This window comes from Sarcophilus harrisii, chromosome 3 (assembly GCF_902635505.1).
Source record: "Sarcophilus harrisii chromosome 3, mSarHar1.11, whole genome shotgun sequence".
In the NCBI taxonomy this organism is placed as follows: domain Eukaryota; kingdom Metazoa; phylum Chordata; class Mammalia; order Dasyuromorphia; family Dasyuridae; genus Sarcophilus; species Sarcophilus harrisii.
Window position 1 is genome coordinate 40,259,540 of NC_045428.1, and position 14,082 is coordinate 40,273,621.

Below are 14,082 nucleotides of genomic sequence, written 5' to 3' on the forward strand. Positions count from 1 at the left end.
CAGGGGTACAGAAGATGTACCTAATAAATGCAGGACATGGAAGCAGGATCTTCTAATCAGTAATAATTACTGAATAAGAGTATTCTTGATAAGAAAAGTAAGAAAATAAGAAAAATAAGCAATAGGACTGTATTTTTTTTTTTTAAGAAAGAAGAGCTCTTCCCAGGGAGCATGGGTCGCCATGGCAAGGATTGGTTCCCTCTCCTGGGCTGGAGGACCATTTGTCAGCTAGTCAGTTACAGGTCCTGCACAGGATGGATTCTCGGAGATCAGCTCCTTCAATGCCCTCCTTTTACAGATGTGGAAACTGAGTCCCAGACGGGGCAAGGTCATCCAGGGAGTAAGTGGCCAGGCTGATTTTGAGATTGCATTTCCTTTGATTCTAATCCCCACGGGGACAGGCTGCCTCTCTTTATCCTTATTCAATCCAACCCGATACATAGTAAGTGCCGACGGGTACCTGGGCAATTAAAAACAAATAGAAATATTATGTAATTTTAATTATGTAAATTTATGTAAATTAATGTAAATTTTCTAGTGTGTCCTAGACTCGATCTTTCGCAGAGACGGGACCCGAGTTCAAATCTCAACTATCACTGAGTGACCTGTGTGACCTTGGGCAAGCCACCCAAACTCTCGGCCTCAGTTTCCTCGTTTGTAAAAGGGGGAGAGTTGCAGGAAGGGCCTAGGAGTCCCTTCCAGCTCCGGACCTGGGATGCTGGTCCCATTTTGGGGGTTGGGGGAAGCTGGCCTAGACGGCCCCCGAAAGCGACGTCCGTCCGAGCTCTCTAAGCAGCCAGCCCCCCCACTGGCCTCAGGCGGTCTGGGGCGGGGGGCGGGGCACGCAGCGGAGGATGCGCAGTGGGGACACGCGCGCGGGCGCTCCAGGTGCGCCGAGGGGTTTCCTGCGCTCCCTGCGGGGCTCCTCCCCCGTAGCCCCGCAGCCCCGCCGCGCGTCTTTGCGTCACTTCCGGAGGCGGGGCCTCGGCGTGCGTCGCCCCACAACGGCCGCTCCGTAATGCGGGCGGCGGCGTTCGCGGGGCCGGCCTCCGGGGAGGAGGCGGGGCCGGGGGCGGGGCCGGGGCCGCGCCTGCCGCACCTCGGGGCGGCCGCTGGAGCCCTGGAGCGCCGCGGGCGCGGGGCGTAAAGGCGGCCGCGGCGGAGCTCGGCCCTGCGGCTGAGGCGGCAGCAGCGGCGTCGGCGGCCGCCGCCTCGTCCTCGTCCTCGGCTCGGTCCTCGCCGGGCGGCCTGGGCCCGCGGCCCCTCCTCGGCCTCGCCTGGGCCGCCGTCGCCGCGTCCCCTCCATCCCCCGCGGCCCCGCGGCGGGCACGGCCGCGGCATGTGGCGCTGGGTCCGGCAGCAGCTGGTAGGTGGCCCCCGGGCCGGCGGGAGGGGGCGAGGGCTCCCCGGGCCGGGCCCGCCGCGGCCTGGCAGCGCCCGGGGCTGCGGCTGCGGCTGCGGCAGGGACGGGACGGAACCCGCCGTCGGCCCCTGACGCCTCTGGAGCGCTTTAAAGCGTGCTGCTGAGCGCGTTACCCTCCCTCCCCTCCTCCGCGCGGAGCTGTTTTCTATCAGTCTGCAAACGTTTAGGCGGCGCTGCCGCGTCCCGCCTCGGGAGGTCCGAAGACCCCCAAACTTGGTGGTGCCTTTGGCGGGCGTTGGGGCGCCGGCGGCCCCCCACCTTGTGCCACGTAGAGGCTCGCCACGAGCCGGCTGTGTCCCGGGTGGGGCGTGAAGCCCGCGGTCCCGCTTCCACGAGGGGAAGGGAAGGATCGTCCAAGATTGGGGCTTCGCCTGCCTGGGGAACTCCCGGGGTACTGTAGCGCGCGTCCTGGTGCAATTGTCTGCGCCCGGACGCGGCTTGGCTCGCGAGCCCCCGACCTTTTAAGGGCCTTCACAGCCTGCCGTCCTCCCAGCCCCGTTTTGTGAGCGGTTGTTCCCATTTATCTGCCTTCAGGACTGAAGCGCTCCCTTCTCCCCCACTTGTTAGTGTTCTCTTTACTTCGTTATATTAAGGCTTATCTGTGTCACTCTCCGCCCTGTTGCCACAGTACCAGGCAGCGGCTGTTGATGGCCCGAGTGCCTCGCATGGAGTGGCGCCCGATAAACCTCCCGGGATTCGCTTTGGGGGGCAGGGCCCCCCAAATCTTTGAGAGAGTGTGACTTGATGCCAGTGAGCTCATTCAGAGGGAAAACCGCCCCAAATAACTGCAGGTTAGAGGCTGCTGCCACATACATAGCTTTTTAACGGGGACGTTGAGAATATATTTTTTTCTTCACTGAAGAGGTCTAATCCAGCCTGCACAGGAATGTCCCTTAATATAATGTTGAAGGAGAATACAAGTCAAACAATCTGCTATTTAGCATTTTAATTGGCTGATTTGAAGGGCAGTATAAAAAGTTACACAGGAACAGGAGCCCAGATTCTTCCGGAAATGTAATAGTTAAGTGAAATTTTGATAAATGCCTCTTTTTCCTTTTGTACAGTCTTTTTTCCTTTTTTTTTAAAAAAATAGTATTTTATTTTTCCTAATACGTGCAGAGACAGTTTTCAACATTTACCTTTGTAAAACCTTGTGTTCTAGATTTTTCTTTTTCCTTCCCCTTACCCCTCCACAAAACAGCAAACAATCTGATATGGGTTAAACACATGCTAATCTTGTAAACATATTTCCATGTTCCTTATAGTACACAAGAAAAAATGAGAAAAAAAAAAAACAACAAGCAAGCTAGCAAACAACAATAAAGTGAAAATATGATGCTTTGATCGCCGCAGTCTTCTTAGTCTGCCTTCTAGATATGGACGGCACTTTCCATCCCTTCCATTGAAATTGCCTTGAATCACCTCATTGTTGGAAAGAGCCAAGTCCATCACTGTTGCTCATCACATAATCTTCTTGGTACTATTTATACACTTTTTTTAAAACATGAAATTCTCTTGTTTTTGAAATCCACCTTTGGGTGATCATGTTTCACAGCAAACACTTAACCTAACATGAATTACTATTTGTCCTGAAGATCTTAGGGGTAACACAAAATTTGGATAAGACACAGAATCATAGATTTAAAGCTAGAAGGGATTTTAGAAGCTATCTAAAGTTCCTTTATATTACAGATAAAGAAGTTACGTCATATGTCCAAAGTCATACAGGAAGTGACAGAGAGCACATTGAAACCCACAACTTTTGACTCCAAATTCAATGCACCATACCACAGTTGTTAATACATGTTTTCTCTCCATGTATGAAAGACATTCTGATATCATTAAAACTAATACTTTGTGGTCTAAAGCTTATGTTTTTATTATAACTGATTATAGATTCAGGTATAGTAGAAACTTGGAATATTCTTATTTATTATATTATGGTAGCCTAATTGCTACCAGATTTCTGATGCCAGTATAATATGGTAGTATTAGACTTTAACTTTGATTCTGTAAAACAATAAAGTCAGTAAGAATTTATTAAGTGCTTACTATGTATCAGGAATTTTTAAGCACTAGAATATTAAAAAAGGAAGCAAAAACAGTACCATTAGGGTGTTTAAATAGTTTGACTGGTGATCTATCTTATATTTTGTTTAATTTAGTCAGTTTATTAATTCACTTGCACAAAAGCCTTTTTTAGTGAACATTATTCTAAAGTGATAGTTGATGTCTTTTCTAGTTGTTAAAGCTTCAGGGGGATCCGTTCTGGGGACTATTAATTAGTGTTAGATTACTTGAATAGTTGGATTATTTGGGGGGGATTAGAGGAAAACTGCATATACATATTGTATGTATATACACGATATTTAAAAAAAAAAACTCTTTCAAATAGTTTTCAGTGATTGGCAGTCTGTAATCCCTTTACGTATTGATGATTTTGCTGTATGATGGATATTGGATAATTGGCTAAGTGCTAGGCATTTAATAATTTAGTGTGCCTAAGGATTACCTTAGATTTTCATTTGCAAACACAGTTTCATTTTTGAAAGTTCTCGCGTCCTCTGAGTGTATTTTTATTGTTGTTCAGTCATTCTCACTCATGTCTGATTCTCTGTAGGGTTTTTTTCTTCTCTGTATGTTTTTTTTTTCTTGGGCAAAGTTAGTGGACTGGTTGGCCATTTCCTTCTCCACCTCATTTTCCAAGTAAGGAACTGAAGCACAGATAGTTAAGTGACGTGTCTGAGGTCACACAGCCTGGAAATGTGGAGATTGCAATTGAACTTGGGTCTTCTGACTCCACACTGGCCTCTCACTGCCCCTAATGATGAAGATACAAATACAAAAGGGAAAGAGAGCCTGCCCTTAAGGAACCATCCTGGAACAGTGGACAGTGACTAAGCTGATCTGGTTCATCCCTCTAAAAGTGAGGACTGAAAGGGTGGTGGTAAGGTAGTTGTGGGGAAGAAACTACAAGTTTGTTGGTGAGGTTATGGAATAGATAACTAGAAAAGGAGACCAGATTGATAAAACATGAAAAACACCAAGTTGGCATTTGTTCTTCATAGAGGTGGTACAGAAGGAGTGAGAATGTGTTCATTTTAATATTGTTGATGTAAAAATAAGTGTTACCATCAGGCTGTTTCCTGGGTATATACTTTTATTATCTTTTACACTGGACTGAGAGAATAAAAGGAAAACGAGGACAGTATAACTTTGGAACTTCTGAGTTTGTGGTTGGACCCTTCTAGGGGAAGGTAACACATTGAAAGTTTAAATGACTACTGCAGATTGATCAATCACTTTACATTGTTCCTCCTACATACTCCCAAGTTTTGCTATAGAAAAACATAACTCTTCAATAGAAATAGTCTTCCAGTTTACTGCGACTATTTCTCTAGAAATATAGATTATATAAATATATATAAATTCTCTAGACTATATTTCTAGAACAGATATACTTAACTTTTCTTGTGTGTGGCATGGACCCTTAGATAGTCCGGTGAAACCTATTAGAATAATGTTTTTACAGATGTAAAATAAAATACATAGGATTACAAAGAGAGCCTGTCCTTAAGGAGCCATCCTGGAACAGTGACTAAGCCGATCTGGTTCATCCCTCTAAAAGTGACAACTGAAAGGGTGGTGGTAAGGTAGTTGGGGGGAGGGAACTACAAGTTTGTTGGTGAAGTTATGTTCATAGACTCCCATTATTTTGGAAACACAACAACAGAATAAGCCCAGAATCCTGATTCAAGATTCTTTGTTTTTTATCACTGTTAAAAGTTCTAAGGAAAAAGAAAAAAATTCTCTCTCAAATAATACTGTATTCATTGTATACAGTCTCAAAATGCTGAAATTCATATGAAAATAGAAATTAATTCATTAGTTTTTTTGAAACCATGTCATAGCCTATCTTAATGTTTCTTTATTATAATATTTTAGTTACTTATTAAAAAGTCTTTAATATTTCTTTGCAAACTTCCTAATACTTTCAAGTTTATACATGAAACAAATTTAAAATTTGAGGTGTCATGATAGAACCATAAGAAAGCTGGAGAGAAATTACCAAAATCATTTAGAAATGGATCTTTTGTACTTCAGTATCATTTATAGAGCACAAAGATTTGCACAGTGCTTTACTTAAGTCATTTGATTTTCATAACTACTTTAAAAGGTAGGTATACTGCTATTATTTCCATTTTAACAGATGAGAAAAGTTAAGTGAGTTGCCCAGAGACACTTATTAAATGTCTGAGGTAGGACTTGAACTCAAGTTCTTGACTCCAAATTCAACACTTTTCACCTTGTCACCTTAGTATCTCACTTGTTTGAAGCAATACTGTTGGCATAAGGGGAATTTTTTAATACTGTTATATGCTCACCAACTTTTATACATGTATGTAGTGTATACATACAGGCAGGCAGGTAAAGAGATACACACATATGCAGGTAAAGATATATATATATATATATATATATACACAAATGTAGGTACAGATGCAACTTTTTTTTTTTTTTTCTGAGGCAATTAGGTCATACAGCTTAGGAAGTATTAAAAGTGTCTGAGGCTAGATTTGAATTCAGGGCTAGTACTCTATCCACTGTGCCATCTAGCTGCCCCCCAAGATGCGACTTTTAACAAGAATATTTTATTAGTTGCATGTTCAGCCAAACTGCCTTTTCGTCTATATGTGTATTCAATTTTTCTTCAGATTATGTTGTAAAAATACATTTTCACTCTGCTAGAAATATAAATGAGACAAATGTGAGTGCCTGGGAAAGAACACTGAGTTTCTTTTTGGTTTGTGCTGCTTTAGAAGACAGAATGCAGGCCTCTTTTCTTTGAGAGTGCAGAGTCTATGCACCTTCCTTTCTTGAGGGTGTCTCCTCCCTCTCATACTGTTTCTGTCTTGGAGAAAGGGACATGGAGCAAAGTGGGTTTGGGAGGAAGCCTTCCCTTATTTTGAGTGTGACCCTATCATGTTAGTGGGTGATTTGAAGTTAGGAATTCTCTTTTAGACTAGATCTTTTGAATTCTTGCCTTCCTTTAAGTTGATATTCTGATTGTTGATGTCCATTTCCTAAAATACTCAACTAGTTCTTTTAGTTTGGGAGCTATCATGACAGTATTCTTAAAGTTCCAACAACAGTAGGTGTTTCCCTATGCAGTATTTTTCTAGGGTCCATAGGAACCTGGATTGGCAGCCTTTGGCATAAATGGATTTGGAAGGTTGGTGCAGATTTTTGAGCTGACCCTCTACCAGCTGACCCTCTACCATACTGCTCCATCTCCCCAGCCCAGTGTTTTTTTTTTTTTTTTTTACCTCTAGGATTATTTATAAAATTCTCTGTTTTGCTTTTAAAACTTCATCAGCTCGTACCTTCTTGCATTTCCAATCTTCCATATACTCTGTGATTCAGGGACACTGACATCTTTGCTGTTCTTCTCCATTTCCAGCTCTAGGCATTGTCACTGGCTGTTTTCAGGGCCTAGAATTTTCTCCCTCTTTTCCACCTCTTGGCTTCCTGGCTTTCTTTAAATCTTACCAGAAACCTCCCTTTCTGCAATAAGGCTCTCTGAGTCCTTTATCTTAATGTTTAATGTTTTTCTTCATATACCTCCAATTTATCCTTTATGTATTTATTGATTGATATCTTGTTTGTATATGCATATTTTGTCTTACCCCATCTTCCATTAGACTGTGAGGACTATGAGAGCAGGCATATTTTTGGGTTTAATTAACACTTGGGTCATAGATAAATAGCCATATATTTGTTTTCTATGCCTGCCACTTATTTCAGATAGGTTCCACAGTTGTCTAAATTCTCTGATTAATTTTTTGCTTAGGACTTGCCCTTTCAACATATGAAAACTTGAATAAGGAACATATTCTCATTTGAATCCAGTTTTTATCACCCAACTCTTTTTTCCTTTAGACTCTCCAACATCAAGATTCATACCCTTTAGGGTGACTGAATCTTCAATAGGTCCTGAATTCTAGTTTAGTTTGTTCTTCTAAAATAACTAAGAATACTTGTTTTTGAATAATCACTTTTATATTCATAAAAGGATTTTCAAGAGGTTTACCTTTAAAGCAAAATTTCAGGTTACACACTTTCATATATGCATTCACAACTAGCCCAGTAAATCCCCCCTCCCCTCCCAAATGAAATAAATGAGGCATTCTTTGAATCTTCATTATTTGTACAGGAAAGCAATCTAGAATCATTTTGAAGTCATTTGACTTCAAGACATATCTGGGGGAAAAAACCAATTGATGAAAGTTTTGATATTAGTAATATAAAAGATAAGTTTAATTTTCTGCTGTTTCTTGTCATATGCTTTTAGTTGCTGAATTATCTTCAAAGGTTTTAATTATAAGAGTATCCTATATAACATTGAACATTCGCTTACATTCTTTTCTAGATTTTTGTTTGTCTTAAGTTTTTACATTAACTAAATTTCTCCATTATTCCTTCTCTCTCCTAGAGAACAATTCCATACAACAAAGAATTTTTTTTAAAAAAGATTAAAGAGGAAGAGAAGAAAAATTCAGCAAAACCAAATGGGATTATACGCCCCCCTCCAATCTCATTTTATATGCAATGCTCTGCACCTGAGGACACCCCAGTAGAAATTAATGTCTTCTCTAGAGTTAAGCCCGTTTTTCATAATTTTGCAGCATAGTTTTTTATTGTTTTTGGTGATCATTCTTTCCATTTACATTGCTCAAATAGTGGTATATATTTTCCTGGCTCTGCTTCATTCCTGATGTATCAGTTTATATGCTTCATATGTATCTCCATGCTTCCTCATAGTCAGTTACACTGTTAGTAGTTTCCCAACTGTTGTAGCACTTGGTTTTGACTTTACCATCATTATCTCTTCCCCCTCCAATTCATTCTTCATAAATTCATTCTCTGGAAACTCATCTTGAGATTGCTTCAGTTTTGGCAGTCTCACTTCTTCAGCACCTTTGACTTCCCAGGTGCCTCTGACTGGAGGACTTGGAGCCAGAGAAAACACTTTCCCCATATACTCCCCTTAAAGAGGGCTGAGAAGGTCAGCTAGCTCCACATTTTGCAACTATCTGCTTAGTTTTTTTTTTTTTTTAAACTCCCCTGACTTCATGTCCAGTGCTGGTACTGTCATCCACCCACAGTTTCCTCCCACTTACCTGTCTTGCCTTTCTACAGTCCCAGCAACATTGACAATCCCTATCTTTTGTCATCTTTTGCTGAGTATGAAGTGAAAGATGGTTGTTTTGATTTGCATTTTTCTTATTAGTAACTTGGAGCATTCTCTTTGATTGTTATAAATTTGCAGACTTCTTTTGAGAAATGTTTATTCATGTTCTTTTACCTTTTGTCTGTTAGAGCATGATTTTTGATCTTATACATTTTTCTTGTTTAGATTCCAAACTTATCGAAGATATTTAATACAAAGATTTTTTTCCCTTTCTATCCTATGTTCATTAATTTTGTTTATGCAAAAGCATTTCAATTTTGTGTAATTAAATTTGTCTATTTTATTTCTTTTTAATGATCTCACTTATTCATTTAGTTCCTTCAAATAATTTTTTTTTAAATTTTATTTAATAGCCTTTTATTTACAGGTTATATGCATGGGTAACTTTACAGCATTAACAATTGCCAAACCTCTTGTTCCAATTTTTCACCTCTTACTCCCCACCCCCTCCCCCAGATGGCAGGATGACCAGTAGATGTTAAATACATTAAAATATAAATTAGATACACAATAAGTATACATGACCAAAACGTTATTTTGCTGTATAAAAAGAATCAGACTTTGAAATATTGTACAATTAGCTTGTGAAGGAAATCAAAAATGCAGGTGGGCATAAATATAGGGATTGGGAATTCAATGTAATGGTTTTTAGTCATCTCCCAGAGTTCTTTCTCTGGGTGTAGCTGGTTCAGTTCATTACTGCTCCATTGGAAATGATTTGGTTGATCTCGTTGCTGAGGATGGCCAGGTCCATCAGAACTGGTCATCATATAATATTGTTGTTGAAGTATATAATGATCTCCTGGTCCTGCTCATCAAATAATTTTTATTATTGTTTTATCTAACTTTATAAAGCATCCTTTTAATAGTTTAATTGGAACACTGTAGCGTTAAATCCACATTTGGTAGCATTGTCATTTTTATTGTATTGTAGTCCAATCAGGATTAATTAATATTTTTATATTATTTAAGCTTTTTTTATTTCTTTAAAGGAGTATTTTGTAATCAAATTTATACAAGCATTGAATATGCTTTCGTTGATTGATTGATTCCCAAATAGTTTGTGTATTTTGTAGTGGTGTTCAGTGGGATTTCCCTTTTTATTGTTGCCTCTTGAATTTTGTTCTTATTTAGAAAGCTGTTGATGCTTTAGGTTTGATTTATAGCCTATTGTTGTTTGTTGTCATTTTTGAAGAGGACCAATGACAACACAGGTGAAATCTCGAATTTCCTCTAAATTGGATTCTAGTGCAGCACGGATGTGCAAAGTCAGGTAGCGAAGACATAAGTCAGGATGATCGGAGATGGCCTGGGGTGGACAAAGTGCCTCATCTGCCCATTCTGCTGGAGGAAGTCCTCGGTGGTTGGGGTAGACACCCCTATGTCCCCAGGGGGTTTGAACCCTGTCCTTTACTTAGTTAGCTGGCCTGTGGATGTGTGGTATTGGGGTTTTAGCTGCCCTGCGTATTAAGGCTTCTTGGGGCCACTGGTGAGGGCTAAGCCCTCTTAGCAGAGCAGCTAGTTCTCCTTGAACATCCCACACAACCCTGAATCATCTTGGAACAGAAGATCGTTTCTTAGCTGATGGAATTGTCTCCATCTTCTTTGATGATTATCTAGGATGTTCTAACTAAACCTATCATATCAGCAATGGGAAGTTTTGTGTTTTCTCTGTCTTTGTTTATGCCTTTAATTTTTTTCTCTCATTGCTGTTGTTAACGTTTCTAGAATTACATCAAAGAATAACAAGAAGGGGCATTCTTTTGTTTTGCTTGTGGCACTCATTCAGTAGACAGACATCTATTAAGCACTTGCTATGTGCCGGATAAGGGAAGGGATACAAATACACTGCCCTCCCCAAGACTGCTTCTTCCTCCAAGTAGCTAATAGGAGAAGACTGTCTTATAAAAAGAAGATGAAAGGGGGTAAGGGAAATGAAGTCTTGGGGGCCTAGTATTATGTGACTGCAACCTAGTAAGAAATGAGATGGTGGCTGTCCTAGGTACCTTCCTCCTTAGGCTCCTGGGAGGAGCCATCCAAGCAGAGAAGGCAGACAGAGTGAAAACTACTTTTTGTTTTTAGTGTGATTAATTATAGGGATTGTTCCTAATGCTAAACTAGCTTTATATTCCTGTGGTAAATCTAATTTGGTCATAATGAATATTTCTTCCATAAATTGCTCTAATCTAACAGTTTATTTAAAAATTTTGAATCGTTATTCATTTAACAATATTGTACTACAGGTCTTTTTTGCTGTATCTTATTCTGATCAGGGTATTAGGATTATATTATATGAGGAATTTGGAAGAGTCCTTTTTTCCCATTTTTGGAGAATGTGTAGTATTGATATTAATTATTATTTAAATATTTAATAGTTGGCTTTTGTTTTTATTTTGGTTTATCTGAGTAATTATCATTCAAAACTTAGATCATAGGTTAGATTTTGTAAAGGAAATTATTTAAGAAGATTATTTAACTTAATAATTATTAAGGAAATTATTTAAGAATTTTAGGGAGAATATTGTTACATTAAGGAGAATCTAGAAGAGGTTAAACCAGCATGGTAAATGGCTCGGATTTCTTGCCAGTTAAAGATTGTTTGAATATATTTTAACATATTTAATATGTATTGGGATTACCTGCCAGGTAGGGGAAGGGGTTGGGAGAAGGAGGGGAAAATTTGAAACACAAGGTTTTATAAGGGTCAGTGTTGAAAAATTACACATGTATATGTTTTGTAAATAAAAAGCTTGAAGAAAAAATAAAAAATAAAGATTGGTTGAAAGATAGTTTAGAAAACAGATAAATAAAAGGTTGCATAAAAGCTATCCCTAAACAGTTTAGAAGAGAGAACTTAATGTTGTGTTTGACCCCAGGGAACAGAATCAAGAATAGAGTAGAAATAGCAAAAGAGCAAATTTTGTTTTGATATAAAAATTAATAATAAAAGCTGTCTTCAAAAAAGAATAGGCTTCCCCTCAACTTATTTGGTATGTCAAAGGGATTCCAGTTCATTTACATATTGAGATGGCCTGTGGGGTTTCCTCCTTGCTGTCTTTCTGTCCCTCTACCTATTTCTTTATTTCTTTATTCAATTGGTGTTCAATGGCTTGCCTAGAGTCACGTGTCTCTTAAGTATCAAGTGTTTAAGATCAGGTTTGAACTAAGGAACTCCTGATTCCAGAATGGGTGCGCTATCTTTTGTACTACCTAACTGTTCCTCTGTGATTTTAAGATCTGTTAAATAAAATCTTTGTATGGAAATTGAAAGAGGAATAAAAGGAAAAAAATATATGGTATTTGGTGAATATCCATTGCTCTCATCCATTTTATCACTAAAGTTTTTTTTTTTTTTTTGAGAAGTAAAAAGAAGATAGATTTTATAACTAGCCTGTCTTATTATGTGAAGCCAATTAAATGGTAGAGATTAAAGGATTACTCAAGTTGTATGCTCATACTTCCATTTCAAATTCTGAGTAAAGTGGAACTTCTTCCATTGTTGACTGCTACTTTATCTGGAAACTTAAGAGAAAAGAAATCAAATGGTGGATGTTCTGAATGAAATTAATGTCATCCATTTGAGGGGAATGAAAGCCGGAATCTTTAGAGCAACCTATGTTTTTGTCCATATCTTTTTGAAAAGATAAAGGCTTCATATCTTGATATGAAGTTTCAGGAACTAGAGAAGCTTGTTTCAGAAGACTACAACATGACTGTACAAGAAAGACCCATTAATATCCCGTCTTTGCTATGAAATTAAAATTCTGACAATTTCTTTTTACTAATACTGAAGGCATTAAGGAATCACTGCTATCTCAGGGAAAGAAATACACTTTCCCTGTGTTGCTAGTTATAGTTTATTTTATAAACTATAGTTTTATATATAAACTGCTTTTATATATAGTTGCTAGTAATAGTTTATTTTATTTCTCACACTTAAACAATTTAAATTACATTCTTGTATATAAAGGTATTAAAAACTGATGTTATTTTATTGAGCAAGCTTTGTTTAATTTTTTTTATCCTGAAATTAAACACCAAATAAAATGATTATTTCCACATACAAGATAGAATAGAAAAAGAGGGTTTTATATCCTCTGTGAATTTACTACATATAGCTTGGTTTTTCCTTTTTAAGTATTGAACATGTAGCTTTCAAAGCTTTCTTGCTTTTCTATATTTCCTTTTGGACTTCCTTTTGTCCTCATCTATATGATTTTGGGAGGGGGTGTTTCTTTTTTGTTTTTAATGTATTAGTAAATCTCCTTTTTAAAAATTTTGAGCAATCTTATCCCTAGGTTCTTCCTTTCTTCACCCCTCTTCTCACAGAAAAGTAAATAGGATCCTTCTAACAAATTCCCATATTAGCATATGTGAGTCCATCTCTAAAATTGTGGTTGATTGCTTGCATGATGATATTTAAGTCTTTCAAAGTTGTTTGTCTTTACAATCCTGTGATTACTGTATAAATTGTTCTCTTGGTCCACTCAATTTCACTTTTCATCAGTTTATACAAGTTTTCCTAGACTTCTCTGAAACTCTTTAATTTTGTAGAATGCCATGGAATTATATTAGTCATATGCCATAATTTGTTCACTCATTGCCCTGTTGATAGATACTGCTCTAAGTTTCCAGTTTTTGGCTATAACAGAAAGAACTGATTAAATATTTTTGTACATATGGGTCCTTTTCCTCTCCTTTTTGATCTCTTTGGAGTATTATGTCTCAGTCAACAAAATGTGAACAGTTTAGTAATTTGTGGATCTTAATTCCAGCTATTGTTTTGTTATTGATTTTACGTAGGGAAATACTAGAATGTAAAAAATGTAGTAGAAAATTGGTTCATCGCTTTCTTTTTCTGATTGTTATCTTCTTATTTTCTCAGCTGTTTATTTAAAACTTGACAGGTTTCATACCAGGCATCATTTTGTTTTTATTGCCGACTGATTTTTTCCCAAATAACCTTTCACATAGCCATATTTCATGGTATGTCATCTCAGACATTTTTGCAATGATGTATTGATATTCACCCAATAATTCAGTAGTACAAGTAAACTTCCATGTTCCTTTTAAATAGCTATATCATTCAATTGTAGTATTGACTAGCCTACATTCTCTATCTCATCTTCTTCTAGGACTATTATAAAATATGAATTTCAGTTATTTTCCCCCACAGAAGATCTAATCACACATACTGGAGATCTTTCTCTAAGTTTCTATATTTTGAGGATTTGAAGAGAGCATTTAAGCTGTCCATCAGATTTCCCTGATACCACATGCCATACAATATGCCACCTCTTTTTTAGGTATACATTTTCTTTTTTCTTTTCTCTTTTTTTTAAATTATTATAGCTTTTTCTTTACAAAACATATGCATGGGTAATTTTTCAACATTGATCGTTGCAAA

At 38.4% G+C, this 14,082-nt stretch overlaps 1 protein-coding gene across 4 annotated transcripts in view; it reads left to right on the forward strand.

The window, feature by feature from the left end:
* Window positions 1-1,042: 1,042 nt before the first annotated feature.
* Window positions 1,043-14,082, forward strand: part of ATP11B (ATPase phospholipid transporting 11B (putative)) — a 122,336-nt gene continuing 109,296 nt past the window's right edge. For 2 of the 4 annotated variants that reach the window (XM_031957731.1, XM_031957729.1), the window contains exon 1: window positions 1,044-1,366. In XM_031957731.1, the coding sequence (XP_031813591.1) occupies window positions 1,340-1,366 (27 nt within the window). In that variant the 5' untranslated portion in view covers window positions 1,044-1,339. Of the gene's footprint in view, window positions 1,367-14,082 lie in introns of all 4 variants that reach the window. The other 2 variants (XM_031957732.1, XM_031957730.1) reach the window with 2 other exon arrangements.